The sequence below is a fragment of the Leopardus geoffroyi genome, chromosome B2 (genome assembly GCF_018350155.1).
Source record: "Leopardus geoffroyi isolate Oge1 chromosome B2, O.geoffroyi_Oge1_pat1.0, whole genome shotgun sequence".
In the NCBI taxonomy this organism is placed as follows: domain Eukaryota; kingdom Metazoa; phylum Chordata; class Mammalia; order Carnivora; family Felidae; genus Leopardus; species Leopardus geoffroyi.
In genome coordinates this window covers 43,145,081-43,160,628 of record NC_059332.1, presented here as the reverse complement: position 1 = coordinate 43,160,628, position 15,548 = coordinate 43,145,081, and the positions used below count along the sequence as shown (strand labels likewise).

The window sequence follows — 15,548 nt, the reverse complement described above, 5'->3', positions numbered from 1 at the left end:
TAGTGATTTTAAACTTTATTCATGTAAGAGCATGTATCAGAGCTTCTTTCCCTTTTATTGTTGAATGATATTTCGTTGTGTGTAATTACAACATTTTGTTTATTCATTTCTTGATGGACACTTCAGTTGTTTCTACCTGTTGATGATTGTGAATAATGCAGCTGCGATTGCTGATGTACACGTACTTGTTTCAATCCCTGTTTTCTGCTTTTTGAGGTATATACCCAGGAGTGGAATTGCTAGGTCATATGCTAATCCTGTGCTTAATGTTTTCTGAAACCACGCAACTCTTTTCCACAGTGGCTGTACTATTTTGCCTTCCCTCCAGCAATGTACAACGTTTTCAGTTTCTCTATAACCTAGCCAACACTTTCTGTTTTGTTGATGGTAGAAATGCCCTTCTGGGTGTCAGGTAGCTTCTCAGTGTGATTTTCATTTGCATTTCTCTAATGACTAATGATACTGAGGATCTTTTCACTGGCTATTGGCTATACGTATGTTTACGTTAGAGACATATTGATTCAAGTCTCTCGCCCATTTTAAAACTGGGATTCTTTTTTTTTCTCTATTGTTGTGTTATAGGAGTTTTTAAAATATATTCTGGTTATTTGATCTATGATTTTCAAATATTTTTTCCCATTCTCTGGGTGGTCTTTTCCCTGTCTTGTCCTTTGATGGTTTGTAATTGTGATGAATTCCAATATATTTATTTTTTCTTTTGTTGCCTGTTATTTTGGTGTCATAGTTATGAACCCCTTGCCAAATCCAAGGTCATGAAGATTGCCCCCTGGTTTAAGAGTTTTGTAGTTCTAGCTTTTTAATTTAGGTCTTTGACCTATTTCAAGTTTATTTTTATATATGGTACAAGGTAAAAATCCAACGTCATTGTTTCCGTGTAGAGATCTTGTTTCCCTGCATCAGTTGTTGAAAAGACTGTCCTTTCCAAATTGGGTGTTCCTGGCACCCTTACTGAAAATCAGTTGTATAAAATGTAAGGTTTTACTTCTGGGCTCTCTATTCTATTCCATTTATCTCTCCTCATGCCAGCACTCCATTTTTTGTTCTTTTACTCATAGCCTCAGGCGAGATAGGCAAAATGCCTTCTGTGGAGTAAGTATTTGCTTAGTTCACACATACGAGATATCACCAACTTCATATTACGTCCCTCAAACTGACCTCCTGCCTTGCTTGGGGTCCCAGCATTCTTTCCTATTTTTTGAATACTGTATTAAATGAAATCCAGATTATGGGCCATTATGACATTAGTTGCCTTCAGAATAAACTTTGGCTCCAGGGCTCTCCCAGTGGAACTGTATTTTATCATCTTGCCAGCATTCTGTTTTATCTCCTACACTGCTAACACAGTATTGTGCCTTTTCAAATGTTCTTCACCGGGAAGGGATTCTCTGCATATCTGGCCCACCATATGAAAGTTGAGAAAAGGACTTTTAAGATCAGTAACCCATTCTTGATAATCTGCTTATATATAATTAGAAATAATATATTATGGCATTTATATACATTTTTCTAAGCAACTTTCATTTTAATTATATTACTTGCCTAATTCCATTACCTGCTTTTATAATTTTTCTAAATAGCTGTTACTATGTTACTGTATTAGTACTTTGGATATAGTAACATGATTTTCTGGTTGCCAGTATTATGAAGTAGTGGTTAATATCTTCCAATATCCTACACAAATCAAGAAATCATAGATAACACTGCATTTTACAAGTTGTAGCTTGTATGGGAGAAATGCAGTTCTTTGTTGATAGAACATTGCACATCCACTCTGTTGTTTGATACAAAAATTTGTACTTTATTAACATTATTATAATAAATATCTTTCACTTTTGTATTTTCTTAGTTTTACAGTCCTTACTTAGTATAGGTATGCTTAATCTCTTTCTTTCTTTTTTTTCTTTTTTTTTTTTTGCAGGTTTTCTTTAGGTGATGCTAGGAGGCCTCTTCATGAAACAGCAGTTTTGGTAGAAGATGTGGTACACACACAGTTAATTAATCTGGTAAGAGCATATATAATCTTATTTGGTATTTCTCCATTCTGCTCCTAGCTGCTTCTGTTGGGATTGCAAGCCAACCTTTTTTTTTTTTTAAAGATGATACTTCCATTTGGAATTCTTTTCTTGTCTGCTGGAGTCAGGTGTAATTTACATAAAACCAAATTTCACCAATCCACGTGCATAATTCAGTTTTGACAACTGAATACTGTCGTGTGACTCCAAACACAGCATGATATAGAACGTTTTTTTTTTTATCATCCAAAAATGTTCTCTTGTGCCCCTGGGTATAGTCAGTCCTTTCACCTACTCCCTGACCCCTGGTAACACTGAATTGTTTTTTCAAAACTTCTCCATATTGCACTTCAGACTTACAGAAGAACTGCACAAATAGTGCGTAGAATTCTGAGAGACCTTTCATCTTTCTTTCGTTAACATCTTATGTAATCACAGTACTATTATCAAAAACAGGAAATAACGTTGCTGTAATACCTTTAATGAAATTACTGACCTTATTTTATTTTCATCAGTTCTCTTGGTAATGCTCCTTCCCTGTTCCAGGAGCCAGTCCGGGATAACACATTGTACTTTGCTATCCTGTCTTTGTAGTCATCCGTCCCCTTTCTAGGATAGCTCCTTCGTCTTTCCTTGTCTCATGGCCTTGACACCTTTTTAAACTTACTAGACAGTTGTTTTGTAGAATCCTCTCCTTTTTTCAACCCATCTGATGTTTTCGTATGATCAGAATGTGGCTATGCATTTTTGCCAAGAATACCACGGAAGTGATGAGTCCTTTTCAATGCGTCGTATCGTTGGGGTTCATGTTGTTGATGTCTTATTTGTGATCTTAACCTTGATAAATTGGCTGAGGGTATATATACTGAATTTCCCCGCTATAACGAAGTTACAAGTTATTTCTTTTTGTTGTAAATAATTATCTTGGGGGAGGTATTTTGTGACTCTACAAATATTTTCCTTCTCTAAAAATTCGTGCCTATTTGTTTGAACATTCATCCGTGGATCTTGTCTGAGACAGTCATGACTGTGGTATTTACCTAATAGTGGTTTTCTATTTGCTTGTTTCCTTTTATATTTTTTAATTGCAGTTATTCTTAAAGGAATACCTATCCTTCATCACCATTTATTTATTCAGTTTTTAATGTATATTTGTATGGACTAATGTATATTTAAGTTTTATTCTTAGAATCATTATACAATAATATCATTATTTTTATTGCTCAAGTTGTTAGAGTATTGGCCTTTAGGAACACTTTCGTGTCCTTTTCCCCTTTTCCCATCAGGTTTTTGATCCTATGTCCCATATATATTAGAGATATCAATCCTTTGTGGTATATGATACAAATATAGTCTTCCACTGTGTGTTATCTTTTGACTTTGTTTCTATGGGATTTTTTAGACATCCAAATATTTTTATTTTAAGTGAGCCAAATATATCAACCTTTTATTATCTTAGGCTTTTGAAACATAGTTAGAAAGACTTACTTTATATTGAATTTGGAGAAGAATTCACCCATGTTACCTTCTGATACTTGCATGGCTTCATTTTTAACATTTAGATCCTTAATCCATTTGTAGTTTATTCTTGTTATCGTGTGAGATACAGATCTCATTTTATCTTTCTTCCAAGGACTACCCAGTTATACCATCCATACTTCCCCTAATGATTTGAAATACCCCCTTTGTCATATACTAAGTAAGCATATTTGGGATCTATTTATGATTTTATATTTATTATCAGTGCCTTATTTTTCTATGCGTGTGATAATACATTTTAAATTATACAGGTTTTTGGGACCCCTGGGTGGCTCAGTCGGTTAAGCGTCCGACTTCAGCTCAGGTCATGACCTCACAGTCCGTGAGTTCGAGCCCCGCGTTGGGCTCTGTGCTGACAGCTCAGAGCCTGGAGCCTGTTTCGGATTCTGTGTCTCCCTCTCTCTCTGCCCCTCCCCTGCTCATGCTCTGTCTCTCTCTGTCTCAAAAATAAATAAAAACATTTTCTAAAAATTTAAATTATATAGGTTTTATGGTATATTTTAAAGATTGTTACAACTAGATTCTCCTTGTCATTTTTCTGTGTGTTCCTGATTATTCTTGTATGTTTATTTTTTTATATGAATGTTAATATTAGATTTTCTAGCTCCATAAAGTAGCTTTTTGGTATTTTCATTGAGATTGCCCGAATTTATTAATCAATTTAGAGAGAGCTGCATTTTAAGTATGTTCACTCAATCTGAGAATAGGGAATGTCTGCATTTTTTTCAAAACCACTTTTGTGTCTTTCATGAGTGTTTTAACATTTTTCTTCTATAGGCTACACATATTTCTTACTATATTTATTCCTACGTATTTTATTTTTGTTGCTACTGCAAATGGACTTTCTCTATAATTACATAATAGCTGAAAACATCTGAAATTGAAATACATAAGTCTACAGATTCAAAGAGCTAAGCCAACTCCAAATACAGTAAACCCAAAGAAATGCATGTTAAACTGCTGAATACAAAAAACATAATGTAAATCCTAAACGCACCCAGATTTAGAAGCACCTGGGTGGCTCAGCCAGTTAAGCGTACAGCTCTTGATTTCGGCTGAAGTCATGATCTCACGGTTTGTGGGATCGAGTCCTGAGTGGGGCTCTGTGTGCTCTCTCGCTCTCTCTCTCTCTCTCTCAAAATAAATAAACATTAAAAAAAAGTTTAAAAAAAAAATCACCTAGATTTATTACCATAGAGGAAGAATGACTTGAATGCAAAATTTTAATTAGAAAACACAGAGACTAGAAGGAAATGGCACAGGTTTTAAAGTACTGGATATAGAATTTTCAGTTGGCAACTATTTTAATCTGACTCCATATTCACATGGTCTTCTTTTTCCCTGTGTCTCCATGTGTCCTTCTATCTTTAAAAAAATGACCAGATATTTACTATTTAGTGTATTAAATCTATACATGCTATTGTCTTCACATCGCAGTGTTGTCGCTTTAAAGAGTCCTGTTGTTTAGGGGTGCGTGTTGGAGCCCTGCGTCGGGCTCTGTGCTGACAGCTGAGAACCTGGAGCCAGCTTCAGGTTCTGTGTCTCCATCTTTCTGTCTACCCCTTCTCCGCTCACATTCTCTCTCTCTCTCTCTCTCTCTCTCTCTCTCTCTCTTTCTCCAAAATAAATAAACATTTTTAAAAAATTAAAGAAAAATAGAGTCCTGTCTCTTTTTTTTTTTTAATGTTTATTTATTTTTCACAGAGAGACAGAGACAGAGCATGAGTGGGGGAGGGGCAGAGAGAGAGGGAGACACAGAATCGGAAACAGGCTCCAGGCTCCGAGCTGTCAGCACAGAGCCCAATGCGGGGCTCGAACTCACAAACCGTGAGATCATGACCTGAGCTGAAGTCGGTCGCTCAACCGACTGAGCCACCCAAGCGCCCCAAGAGTCCTGTCTTTTAAAGCAAATAAGATGTAATCTTTTACAATTACCCACATATTTACCATTTACCATGCTCCTCATTTGTTCTTACAGGTCTGAGTTGCCATTTAAACCATTTCCTACAGCCTGAAAACTCTAACATCTTTTATAGTAAAGGCATGCTGGTGATGAATTCTCTTCAGTTTCTTCATCTGAACATACCTTTTTTCACATTTTTTTTGAAGCGTATCTTTTTCGTATGTGGAACTCTAGTTGCTAATCTTTTAGCAGTTGTGCCCCTCCAGTGTTTCTCAACATACATTAGTTTCTGATAACAGCATACATTAGTTTCTGATATTCATGTGTTCCCCTGTACTTGACATGTTGTCATTCTCTGGCTGGTTTCAGAATTCTTTATTACTGGATTTTAGTTTGATGTCTGAAGGACTGACTTTCTTCATGATTATCTTGCTTGCAAGTTTGCTTTATGTTGTTGGATCTGGTAAGTAATGTTTTCCACTAATTTGCAAAAGTTTCTCGCCATTATTTTCTGTGTGTGTGTTTTTCATTCTTCAGTTTCAATCACATGTGTCCTGGACCACTTGTTATTATTTCACAAATCTCTGAGAGCCTCTAAATTTTTCTTCAAACAGTTTTCCCCCTCTGCTTAGTTGTTACTGTTTGACTTTGTAGTTTCTATTGATTTGTCTTTAAGTTCACTGGTCCTTCTGTACCCTTTAATCTACTGTTTAGTCCATTTGATAGATTCATTTCAGTCATAGTATTTTCTATTATACTATTTGAAAATGCATCTTATTGGGCTACAATGCCCCTTTTGAACTATGGACTCATTTTTATATTGTTCTTACATTTTAAATCTAGAAGCTCCAAGTTACATATAGAAGTTATTTGATGATGGTCATTATAGTAGTATAAACAAGAGTTTGCTTATGTTTGTACTTGAAGGAACTTCTTATTAGAGTATATGCTTACTTTTCCTTATCCACATATTATTTAAATAATAATTTTGATCTGTATTTGTGAGATTGACCCTGTCCTAATCTCACAAAATGTAAAGTTGAATGAGATACCTTGCTAGAGAAAGATCTTGCTTTTTTTCCCCTTTGCCATATTGAGGCGTGCATTAGAGTGAGTTCTTCAGATGAAAAGAATAATAGAGAAATGGTTTTTAAAAGTTAGTTGTTTTTTTTTACCATTGTATATTTGTAGCCATTATAAATTACGTGTCTGTTGATGTGTGTATGTGTTTTATGCCCTGTTTTGTAATTCTCTGTACATTTAACTCCTAAGACTAGTTTTTTCTTTAATTCTTTTATTCTGTGTTTATTGAGATGTAATTGACATGTAGCATTGTATAGGTTTACGGTGGACAATAAGATGATTTGCTATGTTTATATTGTGAAATGATTACCACATTAAGGTTAGTTAACACATCCACTAACTCACGTATTTGACATTTTTGCATGAATAATGAGAACATTTAATATCTACACTCTTAGCAACTTTCTGGTATACAATATAATATTGTTAACTATATTCACCGTGCTGTCCAGTAGGCCCTCAGAACTGATATATCATGTAACTGGGAGTTCATACTCTTTGACCACATTCTCCCATTGCTTCCACCCCTCAGTCCCTGGAAGCCCCCAGACTACTCTCTATGAGTTCAGGGGATTTTTGTATTTTTGTATTATTAGTATTATTTTTTTAGATTTTGCATATAATGAGATTATTCAGTATATGTCATTCTCTGACTTATGTCACAAGCTGAATGCTCTCAAGGTTTGTTTTATGTTGTTGCAGATGGCAGGAATCGTGGAGGGGTTTTTTTGTGTGGCCGAATAATAGTCCAGTTGTATGCACACACATACACACACGTACAAAACCACGCTTTCTTTATCCATTTATTCGTGATCCACATTTGGATGATTACTGTGCTTTGGCTACTGTAAATAATGCTGCAGTTGCACTGTGGTGCAGATGTCTTTTCAAAGTTTTTCTTTCTTTTGCATATACACCCAGAAGTAGGATTGATGGCTCTGGTGGCAGTTGTTCTTCAGTTTTCTTGAGGAACTTCCATACCGTTTTCCATAGTGGCTGTATCAATTTACTTTCCTGCCAACAGTGCACAAAGGACTGCTTTTCTCCATATCTTCGCCAGCACTTGTAGTGTCTTGTTGATAACAGTCATCCTCACAGGGATGAGGTCATACCTCGTGGTGGTTTTGATTTGCATTTCTCTGATGATAAGCAATCTTGAGTAGCTTTTCGTATACCTGTTGGCCATTTGTGTATCGTCTTTGGAAAAAATGTCTACTCAGGTCCTTTCCGAATTTTTAGGTTGACCCATACTTTCGTGTTCATATTTTATTTGATAACCTTTAAATCTCAGTGAAAACAACAGAGAGGGTTTTTTTTTCCAAGTTGAATGGCCAAATATAGAGAAACGACTTGTCCAAGTTATGAGCTTATTAGGTGCTAGAACTGAAGGCCTCCAGAATTGAAGCCTCCTTACCCCCTTCCTCTGGAGTTGTATGATAACCCTGCATATTTGGGGTATTCACCACTATCAGATATAGGGTTAGCAAATGTTTTCTCCCATCCCATAGGTTGCCTTTTCATTTTGTTGATTGTTACTTTTGCTATGCAACAGCTTTTTAATTTGATGTACTCTCAGTTATTTACTTCTTACTTGTGCTGGTGTCATATCCAAAACATCATTGCCCAGATCAGTGTCAAGGAGATTTTTACATCAGTTGTCTTCTAAGAGTTGTATGGTTTCGGGTCTTACATTTAATTTTTTATTCCATTAGGAGTTAATTTTTGTAAGTGGTGTAAGATACGGGTCCAGTGTCATTCATTTGCATGTAATGTCCAGTTTTCTAATACCATTTATTTATTTTTTTAATTAATTTTTTTAAGTTTGTTTATTTATTTTGAGAGAGAGAGCAGGGGAAAGGCAGAGAGAGAGAGAATCCCAAGCAGGCTCCACACTGCCAGCATGGAGCCTGACGTGGGGCTCGAACTCACGAACCCTGAGATCATGACCTGAGCTGATATAGTCAGACACTTAACCAGCTGAGCCACCCAGGCACCCCTCCACTACCATTTGTTACTGTGTTTTCTCCATTTAGTATTCTCGTCTCCCTTAATTTTAGTCCACTGTGTATACATAGGGATATTTCTGGCATCTTAATTCTATTTCATTCATCTGTGTGTCTGTTTTTATGCCAATACCATATGGATTTACTATAGCTTTGCAGTATAGTTCAAAATCAGCCTGTGGTGCTCTCTTCTCCTTTTCTCAAGATTGCTTTAGTTATTCAGTGTCTTTTGTGGTTCTGTATAAATTTTAGCATCGGTTTTTCTATTTCTGTTTAAAATACCATTGGAATTTGATAGGGATTACATTGAGTCTACAAATGGCTTTGAGTAATATGAACATTTTAACAATGTTAATTTTTCGATCCATGAGCACAAGATATCTTTACATTTTTTGTGTTGTCTTTAATTGTTTTTATCAATATCGTACGGTTTTCAGTGTAGTGACATTTTACCTCATTGGTTAAGTTTAAGTATTGTATTCTTTTTGATGCTATTGTAAATTCAATTCTTTTCTTTATTTCTCTTTCAGATAGCTCATTGCTCGTGTACAGAAATGTAACTGATTTTTGTATGTTGACTTTGTATTCTGCAACTTTCCTGAGTGTTTTGGTTTTAATGGTTTTTTGTGTGTGGATTCTTTATATTTTCTATATATAATATCATGTCATCTGCAAACAGACAATTATATATCTTCTTTTCCATTTTGGATACTTTTAATTTCTTTATCTTGCCTAATTTTTCTGGGTAGGCTTCCAATATTGCGTTGAAAAAAAGTGCTGGGAATGGGCATCCTTGTCTTGTTCCTGATCTTAAAAGAAAAACGTTTAATCTTTCACTGTTGAATATGATGTTAGCTATTGGCTTGTCATATGTGGCCTTTATTATATTGAGTTATATTCATTCTTTACATAATCTTTTGAGAATTATTGTCTTAAAGGGTGTTGAATTTTGTGAAATGCTTTTCCTGCATCTATTATGAGGATCATATGCTTTTTTATCCTTCATTCTATTTAAGTAGTATATCACACTTATTAACCTGGGTATATTGAACCAACATTGGATCCCCCGGGGATAAATCCCACTTGATTATAGCCTATGATCTTCTTAATGTACTGTTGAATTTGGTTCGCTAGAGTTTTATTGAGATTTTTGAATCCGTATTCATCAGAGATATTAGCCTGTGATTTTCTTTTCTTGAAGTGTCCTTATCTGACTTTGGTATCAGTGTAATGCTGGCCTAGTAAAATGAGTTTGGAAGTGTTCCCTCTTGAGTTTTTTTGGAAGAATTCGAGGATTGTTTTCTTTAACTATTTGGTAGAAGTTACCAGTGAAACTGTCGGATCGTAGGCTCTTCTTTTTTGAGAGATTTTGGTTACTGCTTCAACTTCTTAGTCATGATCGGTCTGTTCACATTTTCCATTACTTCATGACTCAGTCTTAGTAGGCTGTGTATTTCTAGGAATTTATCCATTTCATCCAGGTTATCCAGTTTGTTTTCATTTAATTGCTCATAGCAGCCTTTTATGATAATTTGTGTTTCTGTGGTACCAGTCGTAATGTCTCCTGCTTCTTTTATAATTTTGCTTACCTGAGTCTTCTTTTTCTTTCTTGGTTAGTTTAGCTACACATTTATCCATCTGTTTATATTTTTCAAAAAAACTCCTACTTTCATTGATTTTTTTTTTCTACTACGTTTCTAGTTTCTATTGCATTTATTTTTGCTCTAATCTGTATTATTTCCTACTGCTATCTTTGGGCTTAGTTTGCTCTTTCTTTAATTCTTGTCATGTAAAGTTAAGTTGTGTATTTGCAGTCTTTTTTTTTACTTGAGAGAGAGAGAGAGAGAGAGAGCACAAGTCTGGAGAGGGGCAGAGGGAGGGAGAGAGACTCTTAAGCAGGCTCCATGCTCAGCACGAAGCCCGACTCAGTACTCAATCTCATGACCCTGGGATCATGACCAATCAAGAGTTGGATGTTCTACCAACTAAGCCACTCAGGCATACCTTTCTTTATTCTCTTTTTTTTTAATGTTTATTTTTGAGAGGGAGACGGAGAGAGAGTACATGCACACGCGAGCAGGGGAGGGGTAGAGAAAGAGGGAGACAGAGAATCCCAAGCAGGCTGTGCAGTGTCAGCATAGAGCCCACACAGGGTCTTAGACCCATCACACATGAGGTCATGACCTGAGCTGAAATCAAGAGTCAAGCCCTTAACTCACTGAGCCACCCAGACACCTCGCCTTTCTTCATTCTTAATGTAGGCCCTTATTGCATAAACTACCCTCTTAGAACTGGTTTTGTTGCATCCCAAAAACTTTGGTATGTTGTGATTTTGTTTTTGACTCAAGATACTTTCTGTCTTCCCTTTTGATTTCTTCTTTCCTCTGTTGGTTATTCAGAAGACTGCTGTTTAATTTCTGCATATTTGTGAATTTTCCAGTTTTCCTCCTGTTATCAATTTCTAGTTCTTTACCATTGGAGTCAGAAAAAAATACTTGATTTATGATTTCAGTCTGCAGACAGGAATGTTTCCTGCCTGGTTCTTGTGCCAGCAGGACCGCTTGCAGTCAGCAGCTGGGAGTGACTGGAGCCCAGTTACAGGGCTCTTTCTGAATCCACAGAAGGACCAAGTTTGGCGGGCTTAGCTGCAGGGGCTCCTGGACAAGGTCAAGGCGGGCTGGAATCAGTGCAGAGGCCATTTCAAGTTCCACACCCGGGACTAGGCTGTGTCCCTGTTACCTGCGGCACAGGTGGGCATGACCTCTCCCAGATCCTTTGATATATGGTGCTAGTAATGGTATGATGGCCACGCAGGGCTATAGCCTAGCCCTCAGGGGTACAGGATTGTTATTGTTGCTTTTCTTTTAGCTGGCAGGTCACTGAACTGGACGCAAAATAGAAACTGCGTTGTTGTGAGCTAACTCACATGTCTACTAAGTTCTTACAACATCCTACTACTGCTTTCTTGGCTTGGTCTCCTCTGCATCTCCCGTGAGCTGGTTAATTTCGGCATGTTTCATTCAGCTCTTCAGAGGAAAGGAAGACATAGTAGGAAAAAGTGGTTTAAATGTGGACACTTCCTTCACTTAGAATAGTATGCAGGCACAACACATTGTGGTGTTTTCTGTTTTCTTAGTAGTTTAACTTTCTGTATTTGAAACGTATAGCTTATATTACATACGGCAAACCTGGTTTGTTTGTTTGTTTGTTTGTTTGTTTGTTTGTTTTTTGCTGGTTGTTGTTCAGCTCTGTGTGTTTTGACAAATGCATAGGGCTTTTATAACTACCACAACAATCAAGATTCAGAGGTTATATCACTTCCCCACAGACTCCCTTGTTTTACCCATTTGTATTCAAACTCCTCCTCTCTACCCCACCCCCTCTGTTCCTTGAGGTCCACATTCCCCTTTGGTGGAGCAGAATGAGAGAGCTTCTGATAACTTTTTGTGAGTGCCTGGTAAGCAGACATGAATTTACACTGTTTTTGTGTCCACGATAGGAGTTTCTAGTGCAAAATAAAACCCATGAAACTCACTGCCTATTTTTTTTTTTTTTTGTATTTTCAGTTCTCATTTCCTTCTCAAGTCTGCCTCCAACCATTTACTTTTGAGAATTCTCAGATAGTTGTTGAATGTATTATATCCAGGGTTTTTATTGCATTCATTGGGAAAAGCAGTGTGGACTCTGCTTTTACTCCACCATAACTGGCTAGATAGTTGAAGTCAGTCGTTTTTCTAAACATTGTCAATGATCCACTTTTTCTTTATTTAAAAATTATTTTATTGAGACAATAATTGACCTATAATATTATATTTGTTTAAGGTATATAACATAATGATTCAATATTTATATGTATTGCAAAATGCTCACCACATTAATGAATTCACTTTTCAATTTTTTCTTTCCTCTTTTTTCCCTCTTTGCATCAGAATCTTTGTATGTTTTTATCATAGCACATTTGTTCCACAGTGTTACCTAAGAATTCCTATTTTTGATATTGATGTAAGTAAAACTATATTGCTTCCACGTAGGGATTCACTTGCAATTAAACAAAATAGTTTATTAATTTCGGATTTAAGCTTATCAATTAAACAAGAGCTTGCTTCATTGGTTACCTTTGATGGTAGTCTCCTGATATCCTTGAAGTTTATATATCTATTTCTCTTAGTTTTAACCTGCATGTCAGAGCGTCTTTTGATAGTTTTTAAAATAATTTTTATTTATTGTTTAAAAACTACCATATTGTATCTTGATGTCATTTGGTAACATACAGGGCTTTTATATAGCTAAGTCTTTAGAAATTGCTGTTCAGAATGCTGTGGTGTTCTCAATGTTGCAATGTCTTTTGAGACGTAGTAGTCATAGTATCTTAAAATATTCTCTATGTATTTACTGTTCCACTATGTGGGCATCCCTATGGGACTAAATCTTTGGCCACATAATCTAAAATGGTATGTAAGTAGCTGCCAATTGTTCTTTGCACATGAAAGTTATATTTTTTCCAGTGTCCTAAAAACAAGCATAAATTAAGCAACCATTTAGTTTCTAGAGTGCGGTATTCTGTTTCAAACCGTTTCTTGGTTTGATCATTAGGTATTCTTTATTTCAGGTATTTATTTTATTCATTAATTTAGTAAACCTTTATCGAGTGACACTAATGTAGCTCTGATTCTACTGACAGTGAGTGAATAGAAAATTATCTTTGCCTTTGGATAGAAATTAAATTCAAGAGGCGCCTGGGTAACTCAGTCGGTTAACCATCCAACTTCGGCTCAAGTCATGATCTCACAGTTCATGCGTTTGAGCCCCACTTCAGGATCTGCTGGTAGCTCAGAGCCTGGAGCCTGCTTCGGAATCTGTCACCCCCTCACTGTGCCCCTCCCCCACTCGTGCTGTGTCTCTTTCAGTCTCTCAAAAAATAAACGTTAAAAAATTAAATTTAACTTAAAAAAAATTTAAAACCCATAAGGAAGAGAAGACACATTCTTCTCTAGTGGATGTGTAACATTTTCCAAGACAGATAACATGTTAGGCTACAAACCAAGTCTTAATAAATTTAAGAGGATTGAAATCGTATCAAGCAGCTTTTCCACCCACAGTGGTATGAAACTTGGAATTAATTAGTTACATGAAGAAAACTGGAAGATTCACAAATACATGGAAATGAAACAACACACTGCTGAACAACCAGTGGCTCAAAGAAGAAATCAACAGAGAAATAAAAGAAATACCTTCAGACAAATGAACATGGTAGTGTAACATACCAAAATGTGGGGGATGTGACAAAAGCAGTTCTAAAGGAGAGTTCACAGTGATAAATGCCTCCCTGAAGACATGAGACAAGTCTCAAACAACCTCACTTTAATGGAACTAGAAGAAGAACAAACAAAACCAAAGTTAATAGAAGGAAGGAAGGAAGGGACAAAGATTAGAGCAGAAATAAATGAAATAGAGATTGAAAAGGCAGTAGAAAAGATCAACGAAACTAAGAGCTGGTTCTTTAAAAAGATAACAAAATTGACAAACTTTTAGGCTCAGAAAGAAGAAAAAAGAGAGGACTCAAATAAGTAAAATAGGATATGAAAGAGATTTTACAACTGATACCACAGAAATATAAAGGATCATAAGAAATTATTATAAATAGTTATATGCTAACAAATTGGACGACCTCAAAGAAATGGATGAATTCCTAGAAACGCAACCTACCAAGACTGTCTCTTGGTGAAATGGAATATCTGAACATTCCAATTACTATTAAGGAGATTGAATCAGTAATCAAACACCTCCCAATAAACAACAGTCAGGGCCACATGGCACCACTGGTGAAGTCTACCAGACATTCAAAGAATTAATGGCAGTCTTTCTCAAAGTCTTCCAAAAAACAGAAGGGGAAGGAATTCTTCCACTCATTTTATAAGGCCAGAATTACCCTGATACCAAACCCAGACAAGGATGTCACAAGAAAACTCCAGGCCAATATCCCTGATAAGTATGGGTGCAAAATCCTCAACAGAACATTAGCAAACCAACTCAACAATAAACAGAAAGGATCATGTACCATGATCAAGTGGGATTTCTTCCAGGGATGCAAGTATGGTTCAACAAATTGTGACACACCGTATTAACAGAGAGAAGGATAAAAATCATACAAGCATCTCAATAGATGCAGATAAGGCATTTGACATAATTCAATATCCACTTCTGATAAAAACTGTCAACAAAACACATAGAGAAGAACTGTACTTCAATATAATAAAGGTCATATATGACAAGCCCACAGCTAACATCATAGCCAACAATGAAAAAAGGGAGAAGTTTTTCCTCTAAGATCAGGAACAAGACAAGGATAGTTATTCACCACTTTTATTCAACATAATACTGGAACTCCTAGCCATAGTAGTCAGGCAAGAAAAGTAAATAAAAGGTATCCAAATTGGAAAGGAAGAAATAAAATTTCCCCTATTTACACAGGGCACAATATTTATAGAAAACCCTAAAGACTCATGAAAAAACTATTAAAATTCATAAGCAAATTCAGTAAAGTTGTAAATCAACAAATTCAGTATGAATATAAAATTAAAAAACAAAAATCTGTTATTTTTCTGTAGGCTAATAATGAATTATCAAAAAGAAATTAAGAAAATCTCATTTACAATTGCATCAAAAGGACTAACAAATTTCTAGGAATAAATGTAACCAAGGAGATGAAACACCTGTATAGTGAAAACTACAGGACATTAAGGAAAGAAATTGAAGAAGACACAAATAAATGGAAAACTATTCTGTGCTCAGAGTTTAGAAGAACTTGTATTGTTAAAATGTTCATACTACCCAAATCAGTCTACAGATTCAACTCAATTCCTATCAAAATTCCAATGACCTTTTTAATAAAACTAGAACAAACAGTCCTAAAATTTATATGGAACCACAAAGGACCTCGAATAGCCAAAGCAGTCGTAATAAAGAAGAACAAAGCCTGAGGCATCA

At 35.9% G+C, this 15,548-nt stretch overlaps 1 protein-coding gene across 2 annotated transcripts in view; it reads left to right on the top strand.

Moving 5' to 3' along the window:
- Positions 1-15,548, top strand: part of SUPT3H (SPT3 homolog, SAGA and STAGA complex component) — a 539,392-nt gene that overhangs the window by 284,909 nt on the left and 238,935 nt on the right. For both annotated transcript variants that reach the window (XM_045498438.1, XM_045498437.1), the window contains exon 3: positions 1,940-2,024. In XM_045498438.1, the coding sequence (XP_045354394.1) occupies positions 1,940-2,024 (85 nt within the window). The remainder of the gene's footprint in view (positions 1-1,939; positions 2,025-15,548) is intronic.